The sequence below is a fragment of the Arvicanthis niloticus genome, chromosome 3 (assembly GCF_011762505.2).
Source record: "Arvicanthis niloticus isolate mArvNil1 chromosome 3, mArvNil1.pat.X, whole genome shotgun sequence".
Taxonomy (NCBI): domain Eukaryota; kingdom Metazoa; phylum Chordata; class Mammalia; order Rodentia; family Muridae; genus Arvicanthis; species Arvicanthis niloticus.
The window spans coordinates 62,175,959-62,194,465 of record NC_047660.1 but is presented as its reverse complement, the minus strand read 5'-3'; the positions used below and the strand labels follow the sequence as shown (position 1 = coordinate 62,194,465).

Genomic DNA, 18,507 nt, shown 5'->3' with positions numbered 1-18,507 from the left:
GGGGTTGGGGTGATGGCTCAGATGAGAAAATGTGTGCTGCATAAGCATGCACGCATGAGGACCTGAATTTGAGCACCCACATCAGAAGCTGTGTGTGCCTGTCATCCTAGCAATGGAAAGGTAGAGACAGCAGGATCTTTAGAACTTGCTAGCCAATCTATCTAATCAAATTGGTGAGCTCTGTTAGTTAAGTGAGAGATTGAAAAATTAAGTTGAAAAGTATTGGAGAGGTGACTCAGTGGTTAAGACTGCTGCTTCCTATTTCAGAGGACTTGAGCTTGTTCCTTGGACTCATGTTGAACAGCTTACAGCTGCCTTTCACTCTAGCTCCAGGTTTCACTCTAGCTCCAGGACATCTGATGCCTTCTTTTGGCCCCCATGGGTAACTGCACACATGTGGTATACATACAATACACATATCCATAAGTAAAAATAAAAATAGATGTTAATTAAAAAAAACAAGGTAAAGAAAAATCTGGCCTGGGATTAGATCAAGGTGTAAGTAGTACCAAGCTTTCTTTGGAAGACCTAGGACCTGCCAACCTTTTAAAACTGGGTGGTTGTGAAAAACTAGTAAAAGATTTCTGAATGTCTAAGGACCAAAAAGTCAGTTCCAGGTAAAGATTTCATCTTGAAAAACAAAAGAGAGAGAGGAAGATACCTGATGTGGATCCCTTACTTTCATATTATCATGTTAGTTTTGGAGTTTCTGTTGGCACATAACTATTTACATTTTGAGCAAACTCTATGGAGTAAATAGCTTATCTCTAGAAAGTGGCAGTGGAAGTATAGTATTCATAATTACTGAAAATTGGCTGTGTTCCTTGTTACCCTGCATGTAGGTATGTGGATACGTAAATTACAAAATGCTTGAGACCACAGAAGATCCTGCAGGAGTCTTATAACAGAAAATAAATGCGCCTTTGAAAAAAAAAAAAAAGTCACACGCTTACATTTATATTCTTTCATTTCCCTGAACAGGTTCTTTGGCATGGACACAAGTTCAGTAGGAACATTAGAGTTGACTGATCAAACTCCTGTTTTATTAGGAAGTACAGCCATGGCAACTAGTCTCTCGAACGTAGGAAATTCATACAGTGGCCCACCTAATGCTTTAGTGTCTAGATCTAGTAAGTTTCAGAACTCATCAGTGGAAGATGATGATGATGTTGTTTTTATTGAACCTGTACAACCTCCTTCATCTTCTGCACCTTTGGTTGCTGATCAAAGACCCATAACATTTACATCTTCAAAAAATGAAGAATTACAAGGAAACGATCCCAAAATCCTTCCTTCATCAAAAGAGTTGGCCCCGCAAAAGGGCAGTGTAAGTGAGACAATTGTTATTGATGATGAAGAGGACATGGAAACAAATCAAGGGCAAGAGAAGAATTCCTCAAATTTTATTGAAAGGAGACCTTCTGAAACTAAAAACAGAACAAATGATGTGGATTTTTCTAGTTCCACTTTTTCAAGAAGTAAAGTAAATGCAGGAATGAGTAACAGTGGTATTACCACAGAACCAGACTCTGAAATTCAGATAGCTAATGTTACGACCTTAGAAACAGGCGTAAGCTCTGTGAGTGATGGCCAACTAGAAAGTACTGATGGGAGAGACATGAACTTAATGATTACTCATGTAACATCACTGCATAACACCAGCCTGGGAGACGGCTCTAATGGACTTCAGTCCAGTAACTTTGGTGTGAATATACAGACGTACACCCCATCTCTAACTTCACAGACCAAGACTGGAGTAGGACCTTTTAATCCTGGTAGGATGAATGTTGCTGGAGATGTATTTCAGAATGGAGAGTCTGCACCTCATCATAACCCTGGTAAGAAGTAATATTCTACTTCATAAAAATGAATTTAATATTTTGTCAGGTACCTTTTTCATTGAAATAAAAGTGTTATTTAGTGTCTTCATATAGAAAATGTTTTAATTTTGTTAACTTTAAAGTTTAAAATTTTAATGAATTGTGAAATGTATAGTATTTGTGAAGTAGAATATTAGTAGCAGTATGATTTTGTTTAATGAATTAAAAATACTGCATAAATTTAGCATATTTTTATAGATTGCCTTTTGCTAATATATTAATGTTATAATATGTAAATTAGAACAAAAAGATTAATAACATACTTAAAAACATTGTACAATAAATTCTACTCATTCTCTTATTTTTCTGCATGTTTTTATTGAATTGACTAAGTTTTTTTAAAATTTCCTATCCTGAAGAAAGCAAAATACAGTTTTCAGTTTTAAATTATTCTAAGGGATGATTGACATGCAAAACTGTACCTGTTTGCTATACTCAACTCAATGACTTTGGAGCCTTGTGCTTTGTTTGCTTGTTTCTATCTTTGTTCTTTGAGATAGGGTCTCACTCTGTAGCATTGACTGACTTGGAACTTGCTATGTTAAACTAGGGTGACCTTGGACTCAGAGATTTACTTGCCTCTGTCTTGAGTGCTGGGATTAAAGGCATGTGACAGTACACATGCTGTGTTTGTTTTGTTGCTCATTTAGTGTTAGGTTTTTATTTTATGTTTTCCAGTGGAAGGAAGCCCTTCATTTATTATTTATCAAAGTTGGTATATTTTTCTTTTCTTTTTTTTTTTTCTTTTTAATTTTTCTGAGTCAGGGTTTCTCTACATCCATGGTTGCCCTGGAACTCACTCTGTAGACCAGGTTGACCTCAACCTCAGAAGTCCGCCATCCTCTTTCTGCCTCTGCTTCCCAAGTGCTGGGACTAAAGGCAGCCATCTGCCTGGCTAAGTTGGAATATTTCTTGACTATTGGAAGTTCCCTTTTTATGAGCTGCTTTGCTCCTTGAAAAATATTAAAATACAAATATTATGTAACTGGCCTTAGCTGGGTATAGTGGCACATGCCTGTAGTTTCAGGCCTTGAGAGATGAAGGCAGAAGGATGAGGAATTCAAAGCTATCCTCTGCTACATAGCACATTTGAGGGCATCTTAGGCTACAGTGAGACACTATCTTGAAAAGGTCTCTCCTCAAACAGACCAACATAGAAAACTGGCCTTTTCACAAATAACTGTGTATGTTCCTCTTCTCTGCATGAAGTTATGTCTTTCTACCTCAGTTCTATGTGTTTATCTCCTCTTCATTATTTAGTCTCATTAACAACTTTAAACACTTACAATTGTATAAAATTAATGTGGGATAACTAAAATGTAGGTGATATGCAGTGCTCTTTGATATATGAGTTTTTAAAAAACAACTTATTTTCTTAATGTGTATGAGTATTCGCCTGTGTGTATGTATCTGCACCATGAGCTTGTGGAGGCCAAAAGAGGGACTAGAACCCTCTGGAACTGGAATTATATAGATGGCTGTGAGCCTCCATGTAGGTGCTGGGAATTGAACATACGTCTTCTGAAAGTGCAGCCAGTTACTCTTAACCTGTAAGCTATCTTTCCAGCCTGTTATTTTTCTTTATTTACTTCCAACATTAGTATCTGATTAGTGAAGAACATTTGCAAAATGCTTAATTAAGAATGAGGGGCAGGCACATAGAGATTTTGAGGCTACCCTGATTAAAAATAAAAGTTATAAAATCTTGCTATTTATACCAATTCTTCTACTGGTGTTATTTGGAAAAATGTTACTGTTATTTTGTTATCTTGTATAAAACTGAGGGTTTAGATTAATTACCATTCTTGCCTATTTCTAAAATGTTTTTAAGTATTGGGGGAAGTGGAAACCTGGAAGTAGGGGAAATGTAAAAGCTGATATATAAAGAAGGCCACTTATTATTCTGCAGGCATTAATTTAATTCTTTTCTTTCTTTTTGAGACTGGGTTTCTCTGTGTAGGTAGCCCTGGCTGTCCTGAAACTCACTCTGTATGTACCATGCTGGGCTTAGACTCAAGAGATCCATCTGTCTCTGTCTCCCTACTGCTGGGATCAAAGGCTTGTATCACCACTGCCTCACCTGACTCATCATGGAAAAAATTTTTTTTGGGGCTTTTGAGAAAGGTTTTCTCTGGAAACCTCTTTTTTTTTTTTTTTTTTTTTAATTATTAGCCGGGCAGTGGTGGCGCAAGCCTGTAATTCCAGCACTTGGGAGGCAGAGGCAGGCGGAGTTCGAGGCCAGCCTGGTCTACAGAGTGAGTTCCAGGACAGCCAGGACTACACAGAGAAACCCTGTCTCGAACCCCCCCCCAAAAAAAAATATTAATTATTTATTTACTTTATACATCCCACTCAAAGCCTCCCCCCTCCCTCCATTCTTCCAAGTCCCTCCGTCTCACCTCCCCTGGAAAGCTATTCTGAAGAAGACATTTTTGGCCTATGGCATATGCATATATAGAGCCCAACAATAGATACAATAGAAAAAATTTAAAAAGATGTTTGAAAATAGTTTATGTCTTTTCAACCATGTTGCATTTGTTCAAGGTCCTAATATCTTACTTCATTTTTTTGTTTGTTATTTGAGACAGTGTTTCTCTGTGTTAACAAGTTCTGGCTGTTCTGGACTAGCTTTGTAGACCAGGCTGGCCTTAAACCCACAGATATTTGCCTGCCTCTGCTTCCTAAATGCTGGGATTAAAAGCATGTGCCACCATACATTATTCCATATGTTGATATATGTGTTCCTTCTAAATGCATCTACACTTCCTGTTTCATACCAATGACATTTTTCTTTTTCTTTCTTTCTTTCTTTCTTTTTTTTTTTTTTTTTTGTTTTTTTTTTTTTTTGTTTTTTTGAGACAGGGTTTCTCTGTATATCCCTGGCTGCCCTGCAACTCACTCTGTAGACCAGGCTGGCTTTGAACTCAGAAAACGAACTATTACTTTAAAATTGTTTTTACATGTTTGTTGTATGTGCATGGGTATTTGCATAAGGTACATGTGCATTGCTGTGGGAGCCAGCGATTAATCTTGAGTATTGTTCCTCAAGCATTGTCTATCTTACTCTTTGAGACAAGAACTTCTCATTTGCCTAGGCTGGCTGGCCAGTAGGCTCTGGGGATCTGTCTTTATCTCCTCAGTTTTGGGGTGAGTGTGTATACCATACTTGGCTTGCTTTTAAAAGAAAACAAAACAAACAAAACCAAAAAAATACGTGAGTTCTGAGGATTGAACTCTGATCCATATGCTTTTGCAGCCAAATAGTTAACATCTGAGCGGTCTTCCAGCTCCATGCTTTTTTTTTTTTTTTTTTTTTTAAACTGACAAACAGAAACAATATGCTTTTATCTTAGAGAATATGTTGATTAGAAATATGTATAAATTGTAGAATGGCTAAATCAAGCTAATCATACATTGTATACTTTCTTGCTGTTTTTAAGACTAGGATATATTATTTACAGAAAGCAGACAATCTTACTGGCAAACACTTCCTCTGCAAAGTTGCTACTTCATTAACATCTGAGACAGGTCTCTTACTTCAGAGCTCAGGATTGTCTTAAATTCATGACAGTTTTCCTGTTTGAGTTTTCCAGGCATGAACTATCATGTGTGTCTTTAATATTAGTATCATAAACTTGGGCAAACTGGGAAAGTAAAACTATTTCTTTGATAATAGATTTCAGTGTCTTTAAACACTTGTTTGATTATTCTTTTCTATATATTTTGTTTTTAAGATTCTTGGATCTCCCAGTCTGCATCATTTCCTCGTAACCAGAAACAACAAGGGGTGGATTCTTTATCACCAGTGGCCTCACTTCCTAAACAGATATTCCAGCCCTCAAACCAACAACCCACTAAACCAGTTAAAGTCACTTGTGCAAACTGCAAAAAACCTCTGCAGAAGGGGCAGACAGCTTACCAACGAAAAGGATCAGCTCACCTCTTTTGTTCAACCACCTGCCTTTCTTCTTTCTCTCATAAACCTGCTCCAAAGAAACTCTGTGTTATGTGTAAAAAGTAAGATTAACCTTTCACACAATTCCATGTCATTGAATATTGATCATAAATTTTTTTTAGAGATTTTTTGGTGATGAATTCATGTTTTAAAAATCGGTAAGCTACTTTGAATCTTTGAAGCCCAAGTGGGTTATAGATGGGGCTTCTTATTTGGTTGGCTCAGGGCTGATTGTCTAGGTCCTTGTAATTATTTTGATTGTCATGTCCAATGGATTCCTTAAATTTGAAAAAATCTGAATATTTACCCTGTTTTTATATTTTTTGTTTTTACAGTGCTAGGGAGCAAATCAGGAGTCTCACCTCATAGAGGCACTCTACTACTAAGTTCATTATTAAATTTAAGAATATAGCTTAATGTTAGACAGCTATGTATTTATAATATAGAATGCATATATAGTACATTCTGTATTATAATATGCCACATTTTACAATATCTTTGAAATTGGTTATTTTCAGTAGGTAAAACTTTGGTTTTTGGGTTTTTTTTTTTTTGTTTGTTTTGTTTTTGTTTTGAATATTATTAAAGACTTACAGTTTCATGATCCAGGTACCTTTTTTTTTTTAATATTCAATTGTTTTTTATTTTTTATTGGATATTTTATTTACATTTCAGATGCCATCCCCTTTCTCCATTTCCTTTCCCTAGAAAACCCATTTCTCATGCCCCCTTCTCCTTTTTGCTTTTATACAATTTTTTTAATGTTAACCAAAGGCTTTATAAGTTTGGTAGTGCTCAATATCAATCAGAAGTGTAACCTAATACCCAACCTAGATATATCAACTATCTTTGACTGTCAGAGACACGTGAACATCTGCCTCCATGTCCCTCGCCCTCTCTATCTCTGTCTCATCACATAGCTCCTCCTCCTTATTTCTCCTCTTCCTCTCCATACTCCTCCTACCTTAGCTCCTCCTACATACCACCCTTCCTGTTAAAATAAAACTTTTCTCTCAGAATACCATTAGAGCATAACTATACCAATTTGTGTCAGTAAAGTACAAGATAGACCTAATACCCAGTCCATCATTTTGTTGACTAACCAGAACCTCTGTCATCTCTCCTAACTAAAACACTTAGTTCTGCACCTGGCTCTTTTTCTTGGCTTTAGAATGAATGTCAGCTGAAAACCATCCTCTCAAATCTTTTCTCTCAAAGTAGATAGCCAGGATTGGCCGTGAGACTAAATTTTCAATCCCGTCAGAAATCCAGAATGACTGAGTTAACTGAAATTGTGGGAAGCACAAAGCATAGCTTCTAAAACGTAGCCAATTTATAGAGACTGCTGAGCACCTGGACAGTCCCTATACTACAAAACGTTGGAGCATCTGATCTTCAGCCTTCTGGCCCAGGATCATCTGACAGACCTAGTGATGCAGAATTATTAAGGGCTGATTACTGTGTCTTGGCAGATATAATCAGTTGATTATTCTGCAAGTGTGTCCTTTTCTGGACAGTAATTTTTCTGGACAGCCTTGGAAATACAGCTTCTCCCCCCTTTTTTTGGAACCATTCCCACTGATTACAAGCAAGTATAGATGATATAATGTATTACAGGGTTAAATCAGATGAATTTTCTGTACTCTTTTGAGAAGCCCAAGTCTGAAGCTGTTTTTAGCCGTTAGAATTCTGGGAAGGGCTTCGTGTTTTATTCTTGTAGTAAATCTAAGCACAAAAACAATTGTTCTATAGTATTTAGATTGTTTTAATTACTGTAATAGAGTGTTTAGAAATTTAGTTCTTTCAAAGAAATGCCAATACTATCATATGATTATTATTTAGGTTTTTTGGGGGTTGTGTTTCTCTGAGATATCTTGTTATGTAGTTCGGGCTATCTTGGAACTTCATATAAGTCATCCTAGCTGCAAATTTGTGGCAGTCCCACTACTTCTCCCAAGAGTTAGGATTACAGGTGCAAACCCCACCTTCTATTTATTTATGTTTGCTCATTTATTCGTTCATTCATTCATACATTCATTTATGTTCAAACATGGTTTCATGTAATCTAAGTTGGCTATATGAGACCTATATGAGACCTTGAACTCTGCAATCCTTCTAAGTATTAGGTTACTGGAAAAGTAAAACTATTTCTTTGATAATAGATTTTAGTGTCTTTTCAAACCTCCACCTTCTAAGTGTTCAGATGATAGGTATGAGCTATCATGCCTGGCAAGTGGTGCATTTAAGTAGACTATTTTGTGTAGTCTCTCTTGATGTTAAATTCCATGATCTAGTAATCTCACGTTTATCTATTAATCAGTTGGGAAGGGGAATTGAATAGGCAGTATCAGTTTAAATTAGTCATGTTATTGTAGAAATTTTATTTTAATGTTTCCAATATCTGAAAGCCTTGTTAGTGCATTTGAAAATAAATTATTAGTGATAGGATCAAATATTTTGACTTTTAATCTTTTCTAAGAGTTCACATTTTATACTAAAAGTGATTTCCTGGATCTAAAAATGTTGTTTGATTTCCATGATTCAATCTGTGGCTAAAAATATTAGTTATAACCTTTATTTTCGGTTTCTTATGAAATGGAGCTTTAAGTTATACCTCTTGTTTTTCAGAGATATAACTACAATGAAAGGAACCATTGTTGCTCAAGTGGACTCAAGTGAGTCCTTCCAAGAATTTTGTAGTACATCTTGTTTGTCTCTCTATGAGGACAAACAGAGTCCTGCTAAAGGAGCTCTAAATAAATCAAGATGCACAATCTGTGGCAAATTGACTGAGGTTTGTACTTCTGTACTTTTTACTTTCTCGTATGAGAGATGAGTTCAGATTTTGACAGTTTCCCTGTGCTCTATATTGATGCGTGTGTCCTCAGAGTGATGATTTCCAAGACTAGGATTGTATAATTCTAGTCTTCCAAGGAAGCTCACTCAGGAAAGATTACCTTGTTCATTTAGTCACAGAAAAAACGTCATAGTATTATGATTGCTTTTCCTTTTTTATTGATCTAATAATATGCTTATTTATACAAATAGACTGACTATACAAGAAAGACAAACACTTGCAGGCAAAAAGAAGTGCAAGCATTTTTAAAAATTTACATTATTAATTATGATGTTAGAGCAGTGTATATATATATATATATATATATATATATATATATATATATATATACACCTTGTTTGAGTTGATTGTAGTATTGTCATTTTTTTCTTTCTTGCCAGTGCAGCATACTTTGTCATTTCTTTTGTTGTCTAAAGATTTAAAACATGGTGGATTTTCTGTCATTTTTATCTTCAAAGGTTTATAGTGATAATTACTGTGGTCATTCATTTTTTTTCAGTGCCATGCATGTGTACATGTATTCTTCCATATATAAACAGTTCAAAGACATGAAATGTATTTCGATTTTTTACTTTTCCTCAAATTAGTCTTCTTGGGGTATAGTGTCTTTGTTGCTGTTGAATTACCTTTTTAACTACTTGAAAACAGGTAAACTCTTAAAGCTTCTGTTTGTTTTTCTTTTAGATTCGCCATGAAGTTAGTTTTAAAAACATGACTCATAAACTCTGCAGTGACCACTGCTTTAACAGATATAGAATGGCCAATGGTCTGATAATGAATTGCTGTGAACAGTGCGGAGAGTATTTGCCCAGTAAAGGTGCTGGAAATAATGTTCTGGTGATTGATGGTCAGCAGAAAAGATTTTGCTGTCAGAGTTGTGTCACTGAATACAAACAGGTAATTTATGTGCTAAAAACCAAACCAACAGGTATTCTTTTGGGTGGATTTGGAAGCATTGTAGTAGTGCTGGTTAATGTAGGAGGGTTTAAGTACATTTATCCTGGAATCTCAGTTAATCTTATGGTTGTCTTCATATGAAGAGGGCCTACCTCAAATCAATTAGAATATATGTATGTGTGTGTGTGTATATATATGGAAATCAGCTAGTAATTATACATGTCCTAGTAATTGCTATTAGTGCAGTTTCTCTTGAATTTTCTTTTGGGGGAGTTGGAGAGGAATTTTCACACAGAACTTGGGTTGAGAATGATTACCTTCAGATTTTAAGCTTTCAGATTAATTTCTAGTGTTAGGTCTCATTTGAGTTTGTAAATACATTTAGAAGTGGCATGCATTATAAGATGAGCTTTAGTTTATCTGCTATTTTGTTTTCTCCTCGACTCTTATGCATTATTTGTAAGTAGTGCTTCTCAGTCTACAGTTTTGTTCTGTATTCTTTTTGAAAAATTAAGGAAATGGCTAACTTCACTGTTAAGTTTCTTTAGTTATAAACAGAAGATATCTTAATGTATGTATTGTTTGCTATGTCTCTTAACTCATTCCCTATCAATACCTGGATAGATACTTCTCTTTCTTTATGGTAGCATAGGGCCTGGAGAGATGACTCAGCAGTTAAGAGCCCTGGCCGCTCTTCCCAGAGGTCCTGAGTTTAATTCTCACCAACCACATGGCAGCTCATAACTGTCTGCAACTCTAGTTCCAGGGAATCTGACACCTTCAACACCAATACAATTATTTAAAAAAAATACCTGAGCCTTTATGGTAGCATAGTCTATTTCATCATAATTTTATGAACCCATTATTAAAAATTAAATTGAAACACATGGATGATTAGATTAGTATTAATTAGTTCTTTAGAGCTGCTGTATACCATATACTACAGACTCCGACTTAAACAATAGTGAACTGAGGTTGCCCTTGAACTCAGGTTGCCCTTGAACTCCTGTCTCAGCCTCCCAAGTACTGTAATTGTAGGCATACATCACCGTTCCTACATTATTTATTGCATTTTAATTATCTTTTATTTTTGTGCTTTTGGGTTATTTTCATTCAGTATATTTGTATGCTGGAAGCACAGTATGTGTAACAGTGTGCCTCTATCTCTTCTCATACCATGCTCAGTTCCATGCTAATAACCTGAATTAGCCATAGCAGGAGTGTTTTTTAACCAGTAAATCAGGATGTTGTCTATAATTCCTTCTATAATGTTGGGAGATTGACTGTATAAGAGATAGTAGTATTGTAGTAGCTTTGTTGTTGATGGCATTTAAACTATGACCCATCTTTTGCTGTTACGAAGTAGTGAATGATAAATAACAGAATGTTCTGTTACCCCGTATTTGGGGATAATAGGTATCTATAATCTCAGTAGTTGGGAGGTTGAAGCAGGAGGGTTAATTGTTTGAGGACTATCCATAGTAAGATACACCCTCAAAAAAATTTGATGTTGGCTTTAGAATCATTTGGTTGAGGGTGACATCTACCCATCATTAAGTATGTTCCCTGTTGAAATAACTTGTGTGCCTTTCCTGTTTTTATTGTCTACAGTGGGGAAAATGCTAATCTTTGTACAGGAGCAAATGTGTGCCTTGTGTCTCACTATCCTGTGTCACTGCTATGTGCTATGTTATTCTGCCTTTCTTTCCTACGTTTTTGTTTGTTTTGTTTTGGTACTAGGTATGAACCACTGAGCTACATATCTATCCTGATTATAGTATTTTAAAGCCAGGAAACAATTTTGTTTAGCTACTCTGAATTCAGTTCTTGATTGTTTGGATATCTTGGTCCCATTCTAATTTTATATGAATTTGAGAAGCTGCTTTTCAAGTTTGCAGAAATAGAACTTTGAATATGGTGGCATAGAATCTACATGTGGCTTTGTTTAGTGTTGACATCTTGACAATATTAGGCCTTTTTATTTATAAACATATGGCTTTGCATTTATTTAAGTCTGTTTCCTGAGCAGTCTTGTAATTTTCACTGTGTAGGTCTTCATTTCTATGGTTATTCCTACATGTGTAGTCTTGGGCTTGTTAATTGACACATTTATTTCCTTTCGAGACTGCACATGGCCAATATATAGAAATATGATAAATTATTGTCCTTTGTGATCTTCAGCTTTGCTGAAAGTATTTATTACCTCTAATTTTACTGTTACTGTCTTGGGATCTTCTGAATTTTTAGTCATTCCATCTACCTGTCAATTACAGTTTTACTTATTTTCTAATATGGATGGATGCCTTATGTGATTTTTTTTTTTCTTTGCCAATTGCTATTGGCAGGACTTAATGTCACGTCTAATGCAATGATGAAAATAACCAGAAAATGTTTGTGATCCCACAGGAAAGCTTTTTGTTTTTCACCAATTCAGTACTTACTTTTGGTAGTTGATATATATAGCCATTGTAAGGTTCAGGTTTTTTTTTTTTTTTTTTTTTTTTTTTTTTTTTTAATATTAAGTGTATTGTGTGTGTTTTTTTTTAATCATAAAAGGGTGTTGAATTTGGCTTAATGCTATTTCTGTTCCTTTGAGATAATTAAAAAAATTATTGTAGCATGTAGATTTCCTTTTTTGAATGCTTTTTATAGGGATAAATCCCACTTGATCTTTACTACATACTTCTGACTAAGCTTATGCCTCTGATTTTCTTTTGTAGTTATCTATGTTTTGTAGTGAGGGTAATACTGGCCAGTGGAGAGGTGGTTAAAGTGCCTCATCCACTTAGAAGAGTTTAAGAATGCCTGTTTATAGAATTTAGTAGTGAAACTGTCTATTTATTCTTGGGCTTTTCTCTGATGAAAATTTGCTTTAGTCTTGAAATAGAGCCCTGATATGTTCTCCAGGCTGGCCTCAGACTTCTGTGTGCTAGGGGTACACCTGTAAGCCGTTATGCCAGTGGCAGGGAATTTTCATGGATTGATGAAGTCTTTTTACTTAATAGAATTCTCTTGACACATTTTGGGGAGTTTTTGTGTCTGTTTTGGGAAATTGTCATTTTAGAAATTTTTCCATTTCATCTAGGTTGAACTTGTTTTGTACTACTTTTCATACCACTTTCTTGTACTTTTTTTTTCTTCAAAACATGAATGTTATTTATGTCTAATGTTCTTTCTGTCCATTTTGGTGTATATATGTATACATGTTTGGTTATGGGCTTATGTGTGCATCTGTGTAAGCCATAGGTCAACCTTGGGCTGTCTTTCTTCAGGTGCTGACCACCTGGTATATATACCTATGTTTTGAAATATGATATCTTACTGACTTGGAACTCACCAAGTTTTCTAGGCTGCCTGGCCAGTGAGCAAGGGCTTGGGAACTACTAGGTGCTGTTACAAATATGCCTGGCTTTTTATGTATTTTTAGTATGGGCATTAGGGGTGGAACTCAAGACATCAGGTTTGTGTGTGGAGGAGTTTATTTCCTCAGCTTTTGTGTCTTGTTAATTTAGCAAAGTTTTTTTTTTTGTTTGTTTGTTTTTTTATGTCTTCCCCCCTTTTTGCACCTAGGGCCTCACATGCTAGGCAGATGCCTCCCCACTGAGTTGTGGTCATATCTCTTTCTTTGCATATTTTCATTTGTGCGTGTGCGTGTGTGCTGAGGGGCAGGGGATGACATGAGCAGTTATGTATGCAAGGGTGCTTACAGGTATGTATGTATGTATATGTATGTATGTATGTATGTATGCATGCATGCATACATACATGCATGCCAGCCACAGGTTAATCTTGAGTGTCATTCTTCTGTCATCTTGGTTTTTGAAATAATGCTTTGCCTTGAGATCAGGGGCTCACAATTAAACTAGGCTGACTGACCCCAGAGCTCGAGAGCACCCATCTGTTTTCACCTCTCTGGCACTATAATATAAATGCATGCCACTATGCTCAGCTATTTCACTTGGATGCTAGGGATTAAACTTTTCTCCTTATAATTGTTGAAAAACACTTTTAAATTTTAACTTATTTACCATCTTTATATATATGGTGTTTTACCTATATGTATGGGTGTGCACAACACATTTGTGTGTGGTGCCCACAGAGCAGCCTGTGCTTTCATTATCTATTCTTCTCCCCAGCCTCCCCTTCCCTCCTCATTCATTTATTCAAATGAGACAGGTTCTCATTCTGTAGCCCAGGTTTGCTAGGAACTCACTGTGTATTCCAGGCTGGCCTCAAACTCATAGCACCCTATCTGCTTCAGTCTCAGTAGCTGGTATTATAGGCTTGTAGCCTACAGGTTTAGCCTTTATCTTTTTGAATAATCAACTTATGTTGATTTTAATTTTTTTACTCTATTTTACTGTTTTTGTGCTTTAATCTTGGTTTTTGTTTTCTTTTTTCTATTGTTAGGTTATAGTAGTGATTTGCTGGAGTTCAGTAATAGAACATTTACCTCTTGCTTGCCTGTGTAAGAAAAGCCCTTGTTTCAATCTCCATCATCTCCTCCTCCTCCCACCCCCACCCCCACCTCCAAGACAGGGTTTTTCTGTGTATCCCTGGCTATCCTGAAACTCACTCTCTAGATCATAGTGGCCTCGAATTCAGAGATCTGCTTGTCTCTGCTTCCTGAGTGCTGGGATTAATAGTATGTACCACCACAGGTAGGCTTGTTCTTTTGTATTTGTTTACTTGATTGGTTTTCCTTTTTAAAAGGGAAGTTGGAGTAATGATTTGAGATTTAATGAATAAATGACAAGTTCTTGTTAAGGAACCATATTGTCTCAAATAGGTATTCTTCCTGTCTCATCCAGTCTCATGCTTCATGCCCAGCAGCTGTGGTGGCTACTGCTGTTTCCCCCCCCCCCTTTTTTTTTTTTTTTTTTTTTTTTTTTTTTTTTTTGTGTATCCTAGGTTGAGTCTCAACTTGCTGTGTGTAGGTGAAGGTGACTTTGGAAGGCTGGTTCTCCTATATCCACCTTCTAGGTAGTACAGTTATAGACAGGTACTAACACAGTGTTTGTATGGGTCTGGGGCTTCACTATGGGCTTTTGCAAATACATTCCACTGAGATAACATCCCCAGTTCTGTTGGTTTTTTTTTTTTTTTTTTTTTTTAGTGTTTGAGATGCAGCTACCTTCTCTAATTGGCCTTGTTGCTGCTAGTTATTGGTTTGACTGACTTAGGTGAGAACACCTTAGTAGGATTTGGGGTAAGAGTAGTTGTTGTTGGTTAAGCTGTATTATTATTGCCTGGTGGAGTGGAAGAGTTGATCTTTAACACAATAGTGTCTAGATTGGGGTTCTTAGATGGGAATCTAGTCTTCCTGCTTTGCTGTTTCTTGTGGATGGGGCTGGAGTAGAGGGTTGAATGTTTTGTCTTTCTATGTTGCAATTGCAGTATACTTGTGTTTTTCTAGAAGTGTTTCCTTTTCTAATTTCAAGATTTCTTGTCTTTAATTTTAACATATTGTTGGTTCCCTCCCTCCACCCCAACCTCAGGGTGGAAGTGAAGTTAATCTAGGGTTTACTCAACTTCTATCTGTAGGTTTAGTCTTCTGCCTGATGTTAGGCATCTCCAGGTAGCATTTTTTGGGAATTCTTGTCTAGCTCTTTTTGTCTAGTGCTCCAGAGCTTTATAGATAGAAAACAGTGCAGTTTCTATTATTATTGTCTTACACTTCTGACCTTTTAACATTTTTTTTCTTCTCTATATTTCTTTTGTTTTTTGAGATAGCCTTGGTGCAGCTTGAACTCTGTAGAGATCTGTCTGCCTTAGCTTCTAAAGTGCTAGGGTTAGAGGTGTGTACCACCATACCTGGCTCTGTATCTATTTTGAAACTGAGAGCTTCTACTTTAATTTCTTTTTAAACATATTGTGATTACTAAAGCATTATTATGATGGCTGCTTATGAAATCTTAGCTAGCCAATTCTAACATGTGGTTTTAGGTTTGCTTTTGGTAATAAGGATTGCTCTTTTTAATCGAAGTTTCAGGTTCCTAGTCTAGGGATATTTTTTCTTTTTTTCCTATTTTTCTTGGTGTGTGCATGTGTTCACTACATGTCATGGAACCCATGGTGATTTTCCTTTTCCTTCAGCCTTTCAAGTGGAGCTTTAGTGTTAGTTAAGCATAGACACTGTCCCTGAGCCCCACCACCCTATCATTGTTAAATTAGATACTTGCTTGAAATACTTTTTTATGTTATGTTCTTTAAGCTGTTATTTTTATACATTCATAAGTAAGTAGGTAGGAGTCCATGCAAGATGAAAAGACGTAAGCAGACAAGTTGGAGACCACAACATAATATGTTCTAGTTCAAGCAGTATCTTCATACGGCTTAGGAACCAAAATCATATCATCCTTTCTTAAGGTGTCCTTTGCTTTTCTTATTTATTTATTTATTTATTTATTTATTTATTTATTTATTTATTTATTGGGATAGGGTTTCTCTACGTAGCACTGGCTGTCCTGGAACTCACTTTTTAGACCAGTCTGGCCTTGAATTTATAGAGATCCACCTACCTCTGCCTTCTGAGTGCGGGGGTTAAAGGTCAGTATAGTGGCTGACTTTTTAATCTATGTCCTCACTGCTCAGTTTCTAGAATCCTCCTTTTTTACAATAGTGCTGTAGATCATAGTAGTGCATATTGTGTGATGCTTAGTTGCTTTTCAGGAGCTTCTATTAGTGAGGCCCTGCCTGAAAGAAGAGAAAGGGGAAGGGGGAAAAAAAAAAACCCAAAACAAAAGACCAGAAGTCCAAAGAGAGACAAGAGTGTAATCTCTATTATTAAGATATCTTTTAATATATCTTGCCAGGTTACTAGCTCATGTTTTTAGTTTCAGCACTTAGGAGGCAGAGCCAGAGAGATCTCCATGAGTTTGAGGCCAGTCTTGTCTACATAGTGAGTGTCAGGACAGCCAGGCCAATGGGGAGTGGATTGTGTCGTGTGTGTGTGTGTGTGTGTGTGTGTGTGTGTGTGTGTGTGTGAGAGAGAGAGAGAGAGAGAGAGAGAGAGAGAGAGAATACCAGAATGTTTATTAAAGAGTAAGTGTTCTTTAAAACCTAGAGGGTATGGAAGGGTATAAATCAAACTGTTTTCTTTTTCCCTATGTTGTTAAGTTAATGTTTTATCATTGTATCATTTTTCCCCATCAACAGTGGGCACAGAACAGAAAATGCATTGTTGAAACTTAGAAGATTATAAATTAGTCAATAATTGAAGCAGTTTTCATAGACAGTTCATTCACTTTTCAGTCTGCTTTCTTTCATGTACTTACAAAGTCTTTTAAAATGTTTTAGGTAGGTAGCCATCCAAGCTTCCTGAAGGAAGTTCGAGATCATATGCAGGACTCTTTCTTAATGCAGCCTGAGGTGAGCAGAAATGTTGGTGAGATTTAAGACTTTATTTTAGAAAATTACATACACACCCGACCTATACGTGTGTGTGTGTGTGTGTGTGTGTGTGTGTGTGTATGCGTGTGTATGCGTATGCACGCGCGCGTGCGCCATGGTGGGTGTATGAAGGTCAGAGGACAACTTGTGGGAATTAGTTATCTCCTTATACTATGTGAGTCTGTGGTATAAAATGTATATGAAGAATTAAAATCCATTTTTAGCATAATAGTTGAATAAATATATTAAAGTTTATTTTCTTAAATTTTATCAGATTATGAGTATTTTTATCTCTAAAAGATAGATTTTTCAATTCCACTAAATTTTACATGTCTTTTATTTGTCAGAAAATACTTGTGTTCTTAGAAAATTCTTCAGATATCTCTTTTTTTTTTTTTTTTTTTTTGGATATTGTTTACCCAGATGAATAATACCCTTCTGCTATCTCAGAATTGATGTTTTCATTGTTTCTTAGCCAATGAGGCTGTCTGTATTATATATATGTGATTCAGGCATGCAGCGCCACTGCCATCTTCTTTCATGTCTCTGTTTCTCACACATGCACATACTAGTTCTTAGCCAGAGACTCCTTTGAGATATCTGTAGTTAGGTAGCCATTGTTCTTCTTGTGCAGCTCCCTTTCATTAGTTTGTTTTCCAAACTGGAGTAGTCTAGAGCTTCATTTATTTCCTCAACTTAGTAAAATTTCTGGGCTCCAAAAACTACAACCCACCTCCAAGCACTGAGATTTAGTAGTCCTAGTGTTTGCTTGGTTCTTGTTTCTTAGAGATTCAGTCTTGAGCATAGTGCCAAAATCATTGTACACATACAAAAATGGTACTAAGCCCTTTCCAGAGTTTCAACTAAATTTTAGAAACTCATTGTTTTTTGAAGGAGAGTTAGATGATGACGATTGGTTTGTTAATACCTAATCTAGTTAATGGCACAATTAGTTTGCATCTAGATAAAAGAGAGTAATAGGTCACTTTGAATAGGTAACAAATGCTTTGAGCCATGTATGATGGCATGTGTCTGCAATCTCAGGTCTTGTGGGGCTACGGAAGGGAGGCCATAAGTTTTGAGGCTGGCTTGGGCTCTTTAGAGTGCTGTGCTTCACTCTTCAAAAAAAATGATAAGAAATTGGTTCTAGTTGAATGTATGTATGCGTATGTGTGTTTTTAAATTACCTTTTTATGTTCAAATTTTAGAAATATGGAAAACTGACAACTTGTACTGGTTGCCGAACACAGTGCAGGTTTTTTGATATGACTCAGTGCATAGGTCCTAATGGATATATGGAGCCATATTGTTCAACTGCTTGCATGAACAGTCACAAGACAAAATATGCAAAATCACAAAGTAAGTTTCAGATATTTGGAAAGTTTAAAGACTTTAATATCATGACTGTTTATTAAAAGGTAACTGACCTTGTTTTTATATAGTTTTAACTGCGTTTTGTTTTCCCATACCTAACTTCGATGATTTCTACATTTGTTAATTTTTAAAAGTTAGTAAAGTTTTCTCTG

The 18,507-nt window shown here is 36.0% G+C and overlaps 1 protein-coding gene across 6 annotated transcripts in view; it reads left to right on the top strand.

Annotated features, from left to right (window-relative positions):
- Zmym2 (zinc finger MYM-type containing 2) overlaps positions 1 to 18,507 on the top strand; it is a 69,128-nt gene that overhangs the window by 13,145 nt on the left and 37,476 nt on the right. For all 6 annotated transcript variants that reach the window (XM_034497225.2, XM_076930944.1, XM_034497227.1 and 3 more), the window contains exons 3-8: positions 982 to 1,838; positions 5,615 to 5,897; positions 8,464 to 8,629; positions 9,377 to 9,589; positions 16,889 to 16,960; positions 18,190 to 18,340. In XM_034497225.2, the coding sequence (XP_034353116.1) occupies positions 992 to 1,838; positions 5,615 to 5,897; positions 8,464 to 8,629; positions 9,377 to 9,589; positions 16,889 to 16,960; positions 18,190 to 18,340 (1,732 nt within the window). In that variant the 5' untranslated portion in view covers positions 982 to 991. The remainder of the gene's footprint in view (positions 1 to 981; positions 1,839 to 5,614; positions 5,898 to 8,463; positions 8,630 to 9,376; positions 9,590 to 16,888; positions 16,961 to 18,189; positions 18,341 to 18,507) is intronic.